The 13,179-nt window shown below is 49.6% G+C and overlaps 1 protein-coding gene across 1 annotated transcript in view; it reads left to right on the forward strand.

Moving 5' to 3' along the window:
• mgat4b (alpha-1,3-mannosyl-glycoprotein 4-beta-N-acetylglucosaminyltransferase B) overlaps positions 1-12,397 on the forward strand; it is a 406,613-nt gene extending 394,216 nt beyond the window's left edge. The window contains exons 13-15 of the mRNA XM_070877144.1: positions 2,674-2,758; positions 4,036-4,148; positions 11,947-12,397. Coding sequence (XP_070733245.1) covers positions 2,674-2,758; positions 4,036-4,148; positions 11,947-11,973 — 225 coding nt within the window. The 3' untranslated portion in view covers positions 11,974-12,397. The remainder of the gene's footprint in view (positions 1-2,673; positions 2,759-4,035; positions 4,149-11,946) is intronic.
• The last annotated feature ends 782 nt before the right edge of the window (positions 12,398-13,179 follow it).

Consider the following 13,179-nt stretch of genomic DNA (forward strand, 5'->3'; position numbering starts at 1 on the left):
TATGTTCCTGGCAAGCTTCTTCTCGTACTCAACTTTCCCCCTCCTAATTAAACCCTTTGTCCTCCTCTGCTGAATTCTAAATTTCTCCCAGTCCTCAGGTTTGCTGCTTTTTCTGGCCAATTTATATGCCTCTTCCTTGGATTTAACACTATCCTTAATTTCCCTTGTTAGCCACAGTTGAGCCACCTTCCCTGTTTTATTTTTACTCCAGACAGGGATGTACAATTGCTGAAGTTCATCCATGTGATCTTTAAATATTTGCCATTGCCTATCCACCATCAACCCTTTAAGTATCATTTGCCAGTCTATTCTAGCCAATTCACGCCTCAAACCATCAAAGTTACCTTTCCTTAAGTTCAGGACCCTAGTTTCTGAATTAACGGTGTCACTCTCCATCCTAATAAAGAATTCTACCATATTATGATCACGCTTACCCAAGAGGTCTCGCACAACAAGATTGCTAATTAGTCCTTTCTCATTACACATCACCCAGTCTAAGATGGCCAGCTCCCTGGTTGATTCCTCGACATATTGGTCCAGAAAACCATCCCTAATACACTCCAGGAAATCCTCCTCCACCGAATTGCTCCCAGTTTGGTTAGCCCAATCAATATGTAGATTAAAGTCGCCTATGATAACTGCTGTACCTTTATTGCATGCATCCCTAATTTCTTATTTGATGCTGTCCCCAACCTTACTACTACTGTTTGGTGGCCTGTACACAACTCCCACTAGCGTTTTCTGCCCCTTGGTATTCCGCAGCTCCACTCATACCAATTCCACATTATCCAAGCTGATGTCCTTTCTTACTATTGCATTAATTTCCTCTTTAACCAGCAACGCCACCCGCCTCCTTTTCCTTTCTGTCTATCCTTCCTAAATGTTGAATACTCTGGATGTCGAGTTCCAAGCCTTGGTCACCCTGGAGCCATGTCTCCGTGATGCCAATTACATCATATCCGTTAACTGCTATCTGCGCAGTTAATTTGTCCACCTTATTACGAATACTCCTCGCATTGAGGCACAGAGCCTTCAGGCTTGTCTTTCAGCCCCTTTAGAATTTTGCTGTAATGTGGCCCTTTTTGCTTTTTGCCTTGGGTTTCTCTGCCCTCCACTTTTACTTTTCTTCTTTCTATCTTTTGCTTCTGCCTCCATTCTGCTTCCCTCTGTCTCCCTGCATAGGTTCCCATCCCCCTGCCATATTAGTTTAACTCCTCCCCAACAGCACTAGCAAACACTCCCCCTAGGACATTGGTTCTGGTCCTGCCCAGGTGGAGTGGAGTGTTGTGGAGCAAAGGGGGCTAAATAGAGTTGAGGTACAGATCAGTCATGATCTAATTAAGTGGCGTAACAGCCTCAAGGGGCTGAATGGGCTTCCTCCTGTTCCTGTGTAACAGGTTCGAGGGGCTGAATGGCCTCCTCCTGTTCCTGTCTAATAGGCTCGAGGGGCTGAATGTCCTCCTCCTGTTCCTGTTTAACATACTCGAGGGGCTGAATGGGCCTCCTCCTATTCATGTGTAACGGGCTCGAGGTGCTGAATCGTCTCCTCCTGTTCATGTACGTATCGAGGAGAATAGTGAGAGTGTATGACTAACTGTTTATTTACCAGTTTTATTTAAATATTTTCTCCCCCTTCACGTGTGACTAACCACAGGCAATTCGACCATGAACGGTTGAGTAATCCACGTCTTATCTTAATCTTGACCATTGTCCATGAGGGCAATTTTCAACAGAGGTCACTGGATTAACGTCCTCAATACGAGGGACCAACTATGATGATGACTGGATTACAACCAGCAGCTTTTCCCTGCACCTCCTTGCCCTCCTCACCCGGGGTACCATTTGCTTTGAGTGGGTGCTTGCATCCAATCCAACAGCAACAGCTTGCATTTATATAGCGCCTGTAACATAGTAAAATATCCCAAGGCACTTCACAGGAGCGTTATCAAATAAAATTTAACACTAAGCCACGTAAGGAGATATGAGGATAGATTGGTCAAAGAGGTAGGTTTTAAGGAGCGTCTTAAAGGAGGAAAATGAGGCGGAGAGGTTTAGGGAAGAAATTCCGGAGCTTGGGGCCCAGGCAGCTGAAGGCATGGCCACCGATGAAAATCGGGGATGCTCAAGAGACCAGAATTGGAAGAGCGCAGACATCTCGTGGGGGTTGTGGAGCTGGAGGAGATTACAGAGATAGGGAGGGGCGAGGCCACGGAGGGATTTGAAAACAAGGATGAGAATTTTTTAATTGAGGCGTTGCCAGACCGGGAGCCAATGTAGGTCATAGAAACATATAGAAAGTAGGTGCAGGAGTAGGCCATTAGGCCATTCGGCCCTTCGAGCCTGCACCGCCATTCAATATGATCATGGCTGATCACGCAACTTCAGTACCCCATTCCTGCTTTCTCTCCATACCCCTTGATCCATTTGGCCATAAGGGCCATATCTAACTCCCTTTTGAATATATCTAACAACTGGCCTCAACAACTTTCTGTGATAGAGAATTCCACAGGTTCACAATTCTTTGAGTGAAGAAGTTTCTCCTCATCTCGGTCAATACTGAGGGTCACCGTGTTCCTCAATGTAAGTTCTGCAGTATTACACTGGGAAGATTAATATCTCAGACATCGATATATGTCCAATTACCTTCATGGACTCTATTATTCTGGTTCACAGACGGTGCAGTCGGGGAAGGAAACATTACTGGATGGGAAGAAGTCTCCCAAGTACCAGAGAACGGAAGACGGGTATATCCGAATCGGTAAGACTGTTTCACGTACTGATGTAGGATATTTAGTGCTTAAACAAAGGACGCATTTATATAGCGCCTTTCACAACCACCGGACATCCCAAAGCGATTTACAGCCAATGAAATACTTTTGAAGTGTAGTCGTTGTTGTAATGTGGGACATGCACAGCAAGCTCCCACAAACAGCAATGTGATAATGCCCAAATAATCTGTTTTTGTTATGTTCATTGAGGGATAAATAATGGCCCCAGGATACCGGGATAACTCCCCTGCTCTTCTTCGAAATAGTGCTGTGGGATCTTTTAGGCAGACGGGGCCTCGGTTTGATGTGCTATCCGAAAGATGGCCCCTCCGATAATGCAGCACTCCCTCAGTACTGCCCCTCCGACACTGCAGCACTGCTTCAGTACTGCCCCTCCAACAATGCGGTTCTCCCTCAGTACTGCCCCTCCAACAATGCGGTTCTCCCTCAGTACTGCCCCTCCGACAGTGCGGCGCTCCCTCAGTGCTGCCCCTCCGACAGTGCGGCGCTCCCTCAGTACTGCCCCTCCAACAATGCGGTTCTCCCTCAGTACTGCCCCTCCGACAGTGCGGCGCTCCCTCAGTACTGCCCCTCCGACAGTGCGGCGCTCCCTCAGTACTGCCCCTCCGACAGTGCGGTGCTCCCTCAGTACTGCCCCTCCAACAATGCGGTTCTCCCTCAGTACTGCCCCTCCGACAGTGCAGCACTCCCTCAGTACTGCCCCTCCGACAGTGCGGTGCTCCCTCAGTATTGCCCCTCCGACAGTGCGGTGCTCCCTCAGTATTGCCCCTCCGACAGTGCGGTGCTCCCTCAGTATTGCCCCTCCGACAGTGCGGTGCTCCCTCAGTACTGCCCCTCCGACAGTGGAAAGAGCAGACAGGGACTTTGGTTTAATCTATCATCCGAAAGACCGCACCACCAACCATGCAGCACTCCCTCAGCACTGCACTGGGAATGTTGGCCTCGATTTTGTGCTGAAGTCCCTGGAGTGGGACTTGAACCCAAACCTTCTGACTCAGGGGCGAGTGTGCTGCCCAGCATGTGGACTCTCTGTATCACCACTGTGTTTTCTACTCCTGTTGCACAGCCTCGAAATGCTCTACATAACTTTGCATCGAACAGACCCACACCTGATGGCTGACTTGGGCGCAGTTCAGCACAGCTTGGGCTGAGAGAAAACGGGTGAATAATTGCCTGCAGGAAACAAACTCGCGGTGATCGTGCCTCATGGCTCACCGGGTCTTTCAATCCTTTACTTGTGTTTCAGGTTTCTTCACGAATGGTATTGCTGAGGGAGAGGTAGACCCATTGTTCGGCCCACTGGAGGGGGTCCGACTGACCACCCTGTCGGACTCACCGGTCTGGGTGATACTTAGTGAGGTAATTCTCTTTTAATGTCTTACACTCCTGGCCGGCCTCTCACATTGTGCTCGACGTAAACCTGAGGCCATCCAAAACACGGCTGCCCCTGTGTCCTAACTCGCACCGAGTCCCGTTCACCCATCACCCCATGTGCTCACTGACCCGTGTCCTAACTCGCACCAAGTCCCGCTCACCCATCACCCCCTGTGCTCGCTGACCTGTGTCCTAACTCACACCGAGTCCCGTTCCCTAACTCGCACCGAGTCCCGTTCACCCATCACCCCCTGTGCTCGTTGTCCCGTGTCCTAACTCGCACCGAGTCCCGTTCACCCATCACCCCCTGTGCTCGCTGACCTGTGTCCTAACTCGCACCGAAACCCGCTCATCCATCATCCCCTGTGCTCACTGCCCATGTCCTAACTCGCACCAAGTCCCGCTCACACATCACACCCTGCGCTCACTGACCCATGTCCTAACTCGCACCAAGTCCCGCTCACACATCACACCCTGCGCTCACTGACCCATGTCCTAACTCGCACCGAGTCCCGCTCATCCATCACCCCCTGTGCTCACTGCCCATGTCCTAACTCGCACCGAGTCCCGTTCACCCATCACCCCCTGTGCTCACTGCCCCGTGTCCTAACTCGCACCAAGTCCCGCTCACCCATCACCCCTTGTGCTCACTGCCCCGTGTCCTAACTCGCACCCAGTCCCGCTCATCCATCACCCCCTGTGCTCACTGCCCCGTGTCCTAACTCGCACCAAGTCCTGCTCACCCATCACCCCCTGTGCTCACTGCCCCATGTCCTAACTCGCACCAAGTCCTGCTCACCCATCACCCCCTGTGCTCGCCGAACTACATTGGCTCCTGGTTAAGCAACGCCTCAATTTCAGAATTCTCATTCTTGTTTACAAATCCCTCCATGGCCCTCGCCCCTCCCTATCTCTGTAATCTCCTCCAGCCCCACAAACCCCCGAGATCTCTGCGCTCCTCTAATTCTGCCCTCTTGAACATCCCTGATTATAATCGCTCCACCATTGGTGGCTGTGCCTTCTGTTGCCTGGGCCCCAAGCTCTGGAACTCCTTCCTTAAACCTCTCTACCTCTCTCTCCTCCTTCAAGACGCTCCTTAAAACCGATATCTTTGACCAAGCCTTTAGTCATCAGCTTAAATTCTGCTTACGTGACCCAGTGTCGAATTTTGTTTTATAATCGCTCCTGTGACATTTTACTACGTTAAAGGTGCTATATAAATGCAAGTTGTTGTTGATGTTACACAATGGTGGTTTACATTCAAAGTTTAAGAGTATCTTGAAAGAAATTCTTGAATTTATATAGTGCCTTCCACAGCCTTAGACGTCCCAAAGCGCTTTACCGCCAATGGAGTACGCTTTTGACGTGTAGTCACTGTTGGAATATGGAGAACACTGCAGCCAATTTGCGCACAGCAAGTTCCCACAAACAGCAATGTGATGATGATCAGATAATCTGTTTTCATGATGTTGGATAAATATTGGCCAGAACTCCAGGGAGAACTCCCCTGCTCTTTTTCAAAGTAGTACCCGGAGATCATTTATGTCCACCTGAGGGGCCTCTGTTCAATGACTCCCACGAAAGACAGTGCAGCGCTCCCCTGGGAGTGTCGGCTTAGATTTTCGAGTCTCTGTAATAGGGACTTGAACCCACAACCTTCTGACTCGCAGGTGAGAGCGCGACCCACCGAGCCACGGAATATCCTAGAAGGAAAAGGGTGGCTAAAGTAAATGTTCATCCCTTAGAGGACAAGACCGGGGAATTAGTAATGGGGAACATGGAGATGGCAGGAACTCTAAACAAATATTTTGTATCAGTCTTTACGGTAGAGGACACTAACAATATTCCGACAGTGGATAGTCAAGGGGCTATAGGGGGGGGAGGAACTTAACACAATCACAATCACTAAGGAGGTGGTACTCAGTAAGATAATGGGACTAAAGGCAGATAAATCCCCTGGACCTGATGGCTTGCATCCTAGGGTCTTAAGAGAAGTAGCAGCAGGGATTGTGGATGCATTGGTTGTAATTTACCAAAATTCTCTGGATTCTGGGGAGGTCCCAACAGATTGGAAAACTGCAAATGTAACGCCCCTATTCAAAAAAGGAGGCAGACAAAAAGCAGAAAACTATTGACCAGTTAGCCTAACATCTATGGTTGGGAAAATGTTGGAGTCCATTATTAAAGAAACAGTAGCGGGACATTTGGAAAAGCAAAATTCGGTCAGGCAGAGTCAGCATGGATTTATGAAGTTTATTTGACAAATTTGCTGGAGTTCTTTGAGGATGTAACGAACAGGGTGGATAAAAGGGAACCAATGGATGTGGTGTATTTGGGCTTCCAGAGGCATTTGACAAGGTGCCACATAAAAGGTTACTGCACAAGATAAAAGTTCACGGGGTTGGGGTGTAATATATTAGCATTGATAGAGGATTGGCTAACGAACAGAAAACAGAGAGTCGGTATGAATGGTTCATTCTCTGGTTGGCAACCAGTAACTAGTGGGGTGCCACAGGGATCAGTGCTGGGACCCCAACTATTTACAATCTATATAAACAAAGAAGGGATTGAGTATAACGTAGCCAAGTTTGCTGATGATACAAAGATGGGAGGAAAAGCAATGTGTGAGGAGGACACAAAAAATCTGCAAAAGGACAGACAGGCTAAGTGAGTGGGCAAAAATTTGGCAGATGGAGTATAATGTTGGAAAGTGTGCACTTTGGCAGAAAAAAATCAAAGAGCAAGTTATTATTTAAATGGAGAAAGATTGCAAAGTGCCGCAGTACAGCGGGACCTGGGGATACTTGTGCATGAAACACAAAAGGTTAGTATGCAGGTACAGCAAGTGATCAGGAAGGCCAATGATATCTTCGCCTTTATTGCAAAGGGGATGGAGTATAAAAGCAGGGAAGTCTTGCGACAGCTATATAAGGTATTGGTAAGGCCACACCTGGAATACTGCGCGCAGTTTTGGTTTCCATATTTACGAAAGGATATACTTGCTTTGGAGGCAGTTCAGAGAAGGTTCACTAGATTGATTCTGGAGATGAGGGGATTGACTCATGAGGAAAGGTTGAGTAGGTTGGACCTCTACTCATTGGAATTCAGAAGAATGAGAGGTGATCTTATCGAAACATATAAGATTATGAGAGAATGTTTCCACTGATGGGGGAGACTAGAACTAGAGGGCATGATCATAGAATAAGGGGCCGCCCATTTAAAACTGAGATGAGGAGAAATTTCGTCTCTCAGAGGGTTGTAAATCTGTGGAATTCACTGTCTCAGAGAGCTGTAGAAGCTGGCACATTAAATAAATTTAAGACAGAAATAAACAGTTTCTTAACCGATAAGGCAATTAAGGTGGGGTTCGGGCGGGGAAGTGGAGCTGAGTCCATGATCAGATCAGCCATGATCATATTAAATGGCATAGCAGGCTCGAGGGGCCGAATGGCCTACTCCTGCTCCTATTTCTTATATTCTTATTAAATTGGATCACAACCTCTCGATCTTATCCAGATATGGTCTGACCAAAACCGGGTATGCAAACAATACAATTTCTCTAGAGTTGTACGCTATCTCTCTGCTGGTGTAATCTTCTATTGTACTTCAATTCTTCTCTTTGGTCTTTTATCTGGAAGAGAGAAGGCTCAGGGATGACGTAATAGAGGTTTTTAATTATGAAGCGGTTTGAATAGGATAGACATAGTTACTACAACAACCACCTGTATTTATATAGCGCCTATAACGTTGTGCAACGTCCCAAGAGTATTATGCAATAATAAATTTGACACCGAGTCGCATAAGGAGAAATTAGGGCAGGTGACTAAAAGCTTGGTCACAGGGGTATGTTTTAAAGAGAGTCTTGGAGGATAGAGAGGAGGAGGAGAGGTTTAGGCAGCGAGTTCCAGAGCTTGGGGCCCAGGCAAGAGAAAGCATGGCCACCATTGGTGGAGCGATTATAATCAGGGATGCTCAGGAGGGCAGAATTAGAGGAGCGCAGACATCTCGGGGGGTTGTGGGGCTGGAGGAGATTACAGAGATATGGAGGGGCGAGGGCCATGGAGGGATTTGTAAACAAGGATGAGAATTTTGAAATCGAGGCATTGCTTAACTGGAAGCCAATTGTAGGTCAGCGAGCACAGGGAGTGATGGGTGAGCGGGACTTGGTGCGAGTTAGGACACGGGGCAGTGAGCACAGGGGATGATGGGTGAGCGGGACTTAGTGCGAGTTAGGACACGGGGCAGTGAGCACAGCGGGTGATGGGTGAGCGGGACTTGGTGCGAGTTAGGACACGGGGCAGTGAGCACAGGGGTGATGGGTGAGCGGGACTTGGTGCGAGTTAGGACACGGGGCAGTGAGCACAGGGGGTGATGGGTGAGCGGGACTTAGTGCGAGTTAGGACACGGGGCAGTGAGCACAGGGGGTGATGGGTGAGCACGACTTAGTGCGAGTTAGGACATGGGGCAGCAGAGTTACATGGGATACAGCACAGAAGTAGGCCATTCGGCCCGTCGAGCCCGTGCCGGCCCTCTGCAAGAGCACATCAGCTAGTTCCCCTCCCCTGCCCTTTCCCCGTAGCCAGTTTCCACATGTATGCAGACGACACTCAGCTCTACCTCTCCACCACTTCTGTCGACCCCTGCTTGGTATAAGAACATAAGAAATAGGTGCTGGAGTGGGCTATTTGTCCCCTCGAGCCTGCTCCGCCATTCAATAAGATCATGGCTGATCTAATCATGGACTCAGCTCCATTTCCCTGCCCGCTCCCCATAAACCTTCACTCCCTTATCGTTCAAAAATCTGTCTATCTCCACCTTAAATATATTCAATGACCCAGCCTCCACAGTTCTGTGGCAGAGAATTCCACAGATTTACAACCCCCTGAGAGAAGAAATTTCTCCTCATCTCATTTTTAAATGGGCAGCCCCTTATTCTGAGACTATGTCCCCTAGTTTTAGTTTCCCCTATGAGTGGAAATATCCTCTCTGCATCCACCTTGTCGAGCCCCCTCATTATCTTATGTTTCAATAAGATCACCTCTCATTCTTCTGAACTCCAATGAGTATAGGCCCAACCTACTCCACCTATCTAAACTGTCAGACTGCTTGTCCGACATCCATTACTGGATGAGCAGAAATTTTCTCCAATTAAATATTGGGAAGACCGAAGCCATTATCTTTGGTCCCCGCCACAAACTACATTCCCTAACCACTGACTCCATCCCTCTCCCTAGCATCAATCTGAGGGTAAACCAGACTGTTCGCAACCTAGGTGTCATATTTGACCCTGAAATGAGTTTCCAGCCACATATCTGTGACATAACTAAAACCGCCTTTTTCCACCTCCGTAACATTGGCCGCCTCCGCCCCTGCCTCAGCTCATCCGCTGCTGAAACCCTCATCCGTGCCTTTGTTACCTCCAGACTTGACTACTCCAACGCACTCCTGGCCGGCCTCCCACATTCTACACTACGTAAACTTGAAGTCATCCAAAACTCAGCAGCCCGTGTCCTAACTCGCACCCAGTCACGATCACCCATCACCCCCTGTGCTCGCCGACCTACATTGGCTCCCAGTTAAGCAACGCCTCGATTTCAAAATTCTCATCCTTGTTTACAAATCCCTCCATGGCCTCACCCCTCCCTATTCTCTGTAATCTTGCTCAGCCTCACAATCCCAAAAGATGTCTGTGCTCCTCAAATTCTGGCCCCTTGAACATCCTTCATTATAACTGCTCAACCATTGGTGGCCGTGCCTTCTGTTGCCTGGGCCCCAAGCTCTGGAACTCCCTCCCTAAACCTCTCCGCCTCTCTACCTCTCTCTCCTCCTTTAAGACGCTCCTTAAAACTGACCTCTTTGACCAAGCTTTTGCTCATCTGCCTTAATTTCTTCCATGGCTTGGTGTCAAATGTATCTGTTTGTCTGTAATGCTGTTGTGAAGCACCTTGGGACGTTTTACTACGTTAAAGGCGCGATATAAATAAAAGTTGTTATTATTATTACTTATCCAACTTCCTTTCGAAAGCCACGATTGAGTCTGCCTCCACCACCCTCTCAGGCAGCACATTCCAGATCCTAACCACTCGCTGTGTAAAAAATGTTTACTTATGTCGCCTTTTGGTTCTTCTGCCAATCGCCTTAAATCTGTGTCCTCTGGTTCTTGACCCTTCCGCCAATGGGAACAGTTTCTCTCTATCTACTCTGTCCAGACCCCTCATGACAGAGAGAAGATGTTTCCCCCATGTGGGGGAGACCAGGACTAGGGACCATCAATATCAGACAGTCACTAATACATCAAACAGAGAATTCAGGAGAAACTTCTTTACCCAGAGAGCGGTGAGAATGTGGAACTCACTGCCACAGGGAGGGGTTGAGGTGAATAGTATCGATGCATTTAAGGGGAAGCTGGATAAACACATGGGGGAGAGAGGAATAGAAGGATATGGTGATGGGGGGGAGATGGAGAGGGGTGGGAGGGGGCTGGTGTGGAGCATAAACCCCGGCACGGAGCGGTGGGCCCAATGGCCTGTTTCTGTGCTGTAAATACTGTGGGTTTGAAATTGGGTCCCGCCGTGTTTGGGCCGGTGTCACCGCCCGATGCTGATTTTACCGCCGGGCGTTAGGCGCGGCTCCAACGGTCAGATTCAGCTTTTACCGCCAAAGATGAGAGAGCGGCGCCAGAAGGTGGCGATGTACACTCACCCTCCTTACCTAAGAAAGTATATACTTGCCACAGAGGGAGTGCTGTGAAGGTTCACCAGACTGATTCCTGGGACGGCAGGACTGTCGTATGAGGAGAGATTGGGTCGACTAGGCCTGTATTCACTGGAGTTTGGAAAAATGAGAGGGGATCTCATTGAAAGGTATAAAATTCTGACGGGGTTGGACAGACTGGATGCGGGGAGGATGTTTCCCCGGGGCTGGGAAGTCTAGAACAAGGGGTCACAGTCTCAGGATACGGGGTAGGAAATTTAGGAGCGAGATGAGGAGAAAGGTTTTCACTCAGAGGGTGGTGAACCTGTGGAATTCTCTACCACAGAAGGCTGAGGAGGCCAAGTCACTGAATATATTTAAGAGGGAGACAGATAGGTTTCTAGACACAAAAGGCATCAAGGGGTATGGGGAGAAAGCGGGAATATGGTGTTGAGATAGAGGATCAGCCATGATCATATTGAATGGCGGTGCAGGCTCGAAGGGCCGAATAGCCTACTCCTGCTCCTATTTTCTATGTTTCTACCCGAGGGCGGGAGCTCAGGGGGCCGACTGAATCTCCCCATCGGGAGGCTGCGGCCAAGCTCGCTGGGAAACGGGAAGGAAAGGGAAGAGAGAAACTTTTCCGACCCGCGCACACACACTTCCCCCTGTCACAGCTAATGGAAAGAAAGTGAAATAAATGAAGAAAAAATACTTAGCTTGATCACCTGAGCACCGCGATATTCCCTCCACTTATCCCAGGCAGCTCCGTGCCTTGCCGTTCGGCCTCCATACAAACCGAATATCGTGGGGGGGGCGCCAAGGGGGCATTGCACGCTGGATGACGTCATCACGCGGGTGGCGTTAGACGGCGCATTGTCATCTCTTGGTGCCTCTACCAAAGAGCCGACCCAATCTTTCCAGAGCCGTGGATACCACTCAACACCCGCGGCGGGCCGTTAGCTGCCCAGCACCGGTGCTAACCGCTGGCGTTATAAATGGAATTTCCACCCTGCTGTTTAAAAAAAAAAATCATTGTGCCTTTATCGCTAAATAATTCGTGACCATATTTGATTTTTTTTCCCCCTAGATATTTATAAAGAAAGCTGAGACTTAACACGAGAGAAGATTTAGTTTTGAACATGATGGCGTTGCCGCTCCGCTCTGGATGGGGACGGTTTGTCTTTTGGGAACCTCTTTCTCCTCTGTTCTTGGACCAACGATTTCATCGCAGGAAACCTCCGCTGCCCAGTGGTCAACCCAGGAGAGGGGAAAACCTTTGAGTGAGGCAAAACATAAAACCAAAAACTGCATAAACTGACACATCCGCGAGCAGCTCGGGACTGGTGTGGCACCATTTTATACTCAACAAAAAAACTGTGTGAAAGAAAATCCATTTTCAATGGAATCTTCCATTCTGACGCACACTGGTCCAGTTTATTAAACATTGTACCATTTTTAACCTGTATTTTGCTGCTTGTTTTCACCGTGAGGTGCTGACAGGAATAAACCCTTTCGCTTAGGAGATAGAGCGTCTGTAATTGGAGGGGGTAGGGGGGGGAGCTGGTGATAGGGAGTGTGTGTGAGGGGGGGGGGGGGATAGGGAGTGTGTGATGGGGGGGGGGGGATAGGGAGTGTGTGAAGGGGGGGATAGGGAGTGTGTGTGAGGTGGGGGGGGATAGGGAGTGTGTGTGAGGTGGGGGGGATAGGGAGTGTGTGAGGGTGGATAGGGAGTGTGTGAGGGGGGGATAGGGAGTGTGTGAGGGAGGGATAGGGAGTGTGTGAGGGGGATAGGGAGTGTGTGAGGGGGAAGGGAGTGTGTGAGGGGGATAGGGAGCGTGTGTGAGGTGAGGGGGATAGGGAGTGTGTGAGGGGGGGATAGGGAGTGTGTGAGGGGGATAGGGAGTGTGTGAGGGGGAAGGGAGTGTGTGAGGGGGGAGAGTATGTGTGAGGGGGAGGGAGTGTGTGAGGGGGATAGGGAGTGTTTGTGGCAGAGGGAGTGTGTGAGGGGGGAATAGGGAGTGTGTGAGGGGGGAATAGGGAGTGTGTGAGGGTGGAGTGTGTGAGGGGGAGGGGAATGTGTGAGGGGAAGGGGGAGGGGGATAGGAAGGGGAGAATGTCTGTGAGGGGGAGGGACTGTGAGGGGGAGGAGTGTGTGCGGGGGATGGGGAGTGAGTGTGTGGAGGGGGGAGTGTGTGAGGGGAGGGAGTATATGAGGAAGAGGATAGGAGCGTGTGAGGGAGGGAGTGTGTGAGGGAGGGAGGGAGTGTGTGAGGGGGAGGGAGTGTGTGAGGGGGAGGGAGTGTGTGAGGGGGAGGGAGTA

Source organism: Pristiophorus japonicus, chromosome 4, assembly GCF_044704955.1.
Source record: "Pristiophorus japonicus isolate sPriJap1 chromosome 4, sPriJap1.hap1, whole genome shotgun sequence".
Lineage (NCBI taxonomy): Eukaryota > Metazoa > Chordata > Chondrichthyes > Pristiophoridae > Pristiophorus > Pristiophorus japonicus.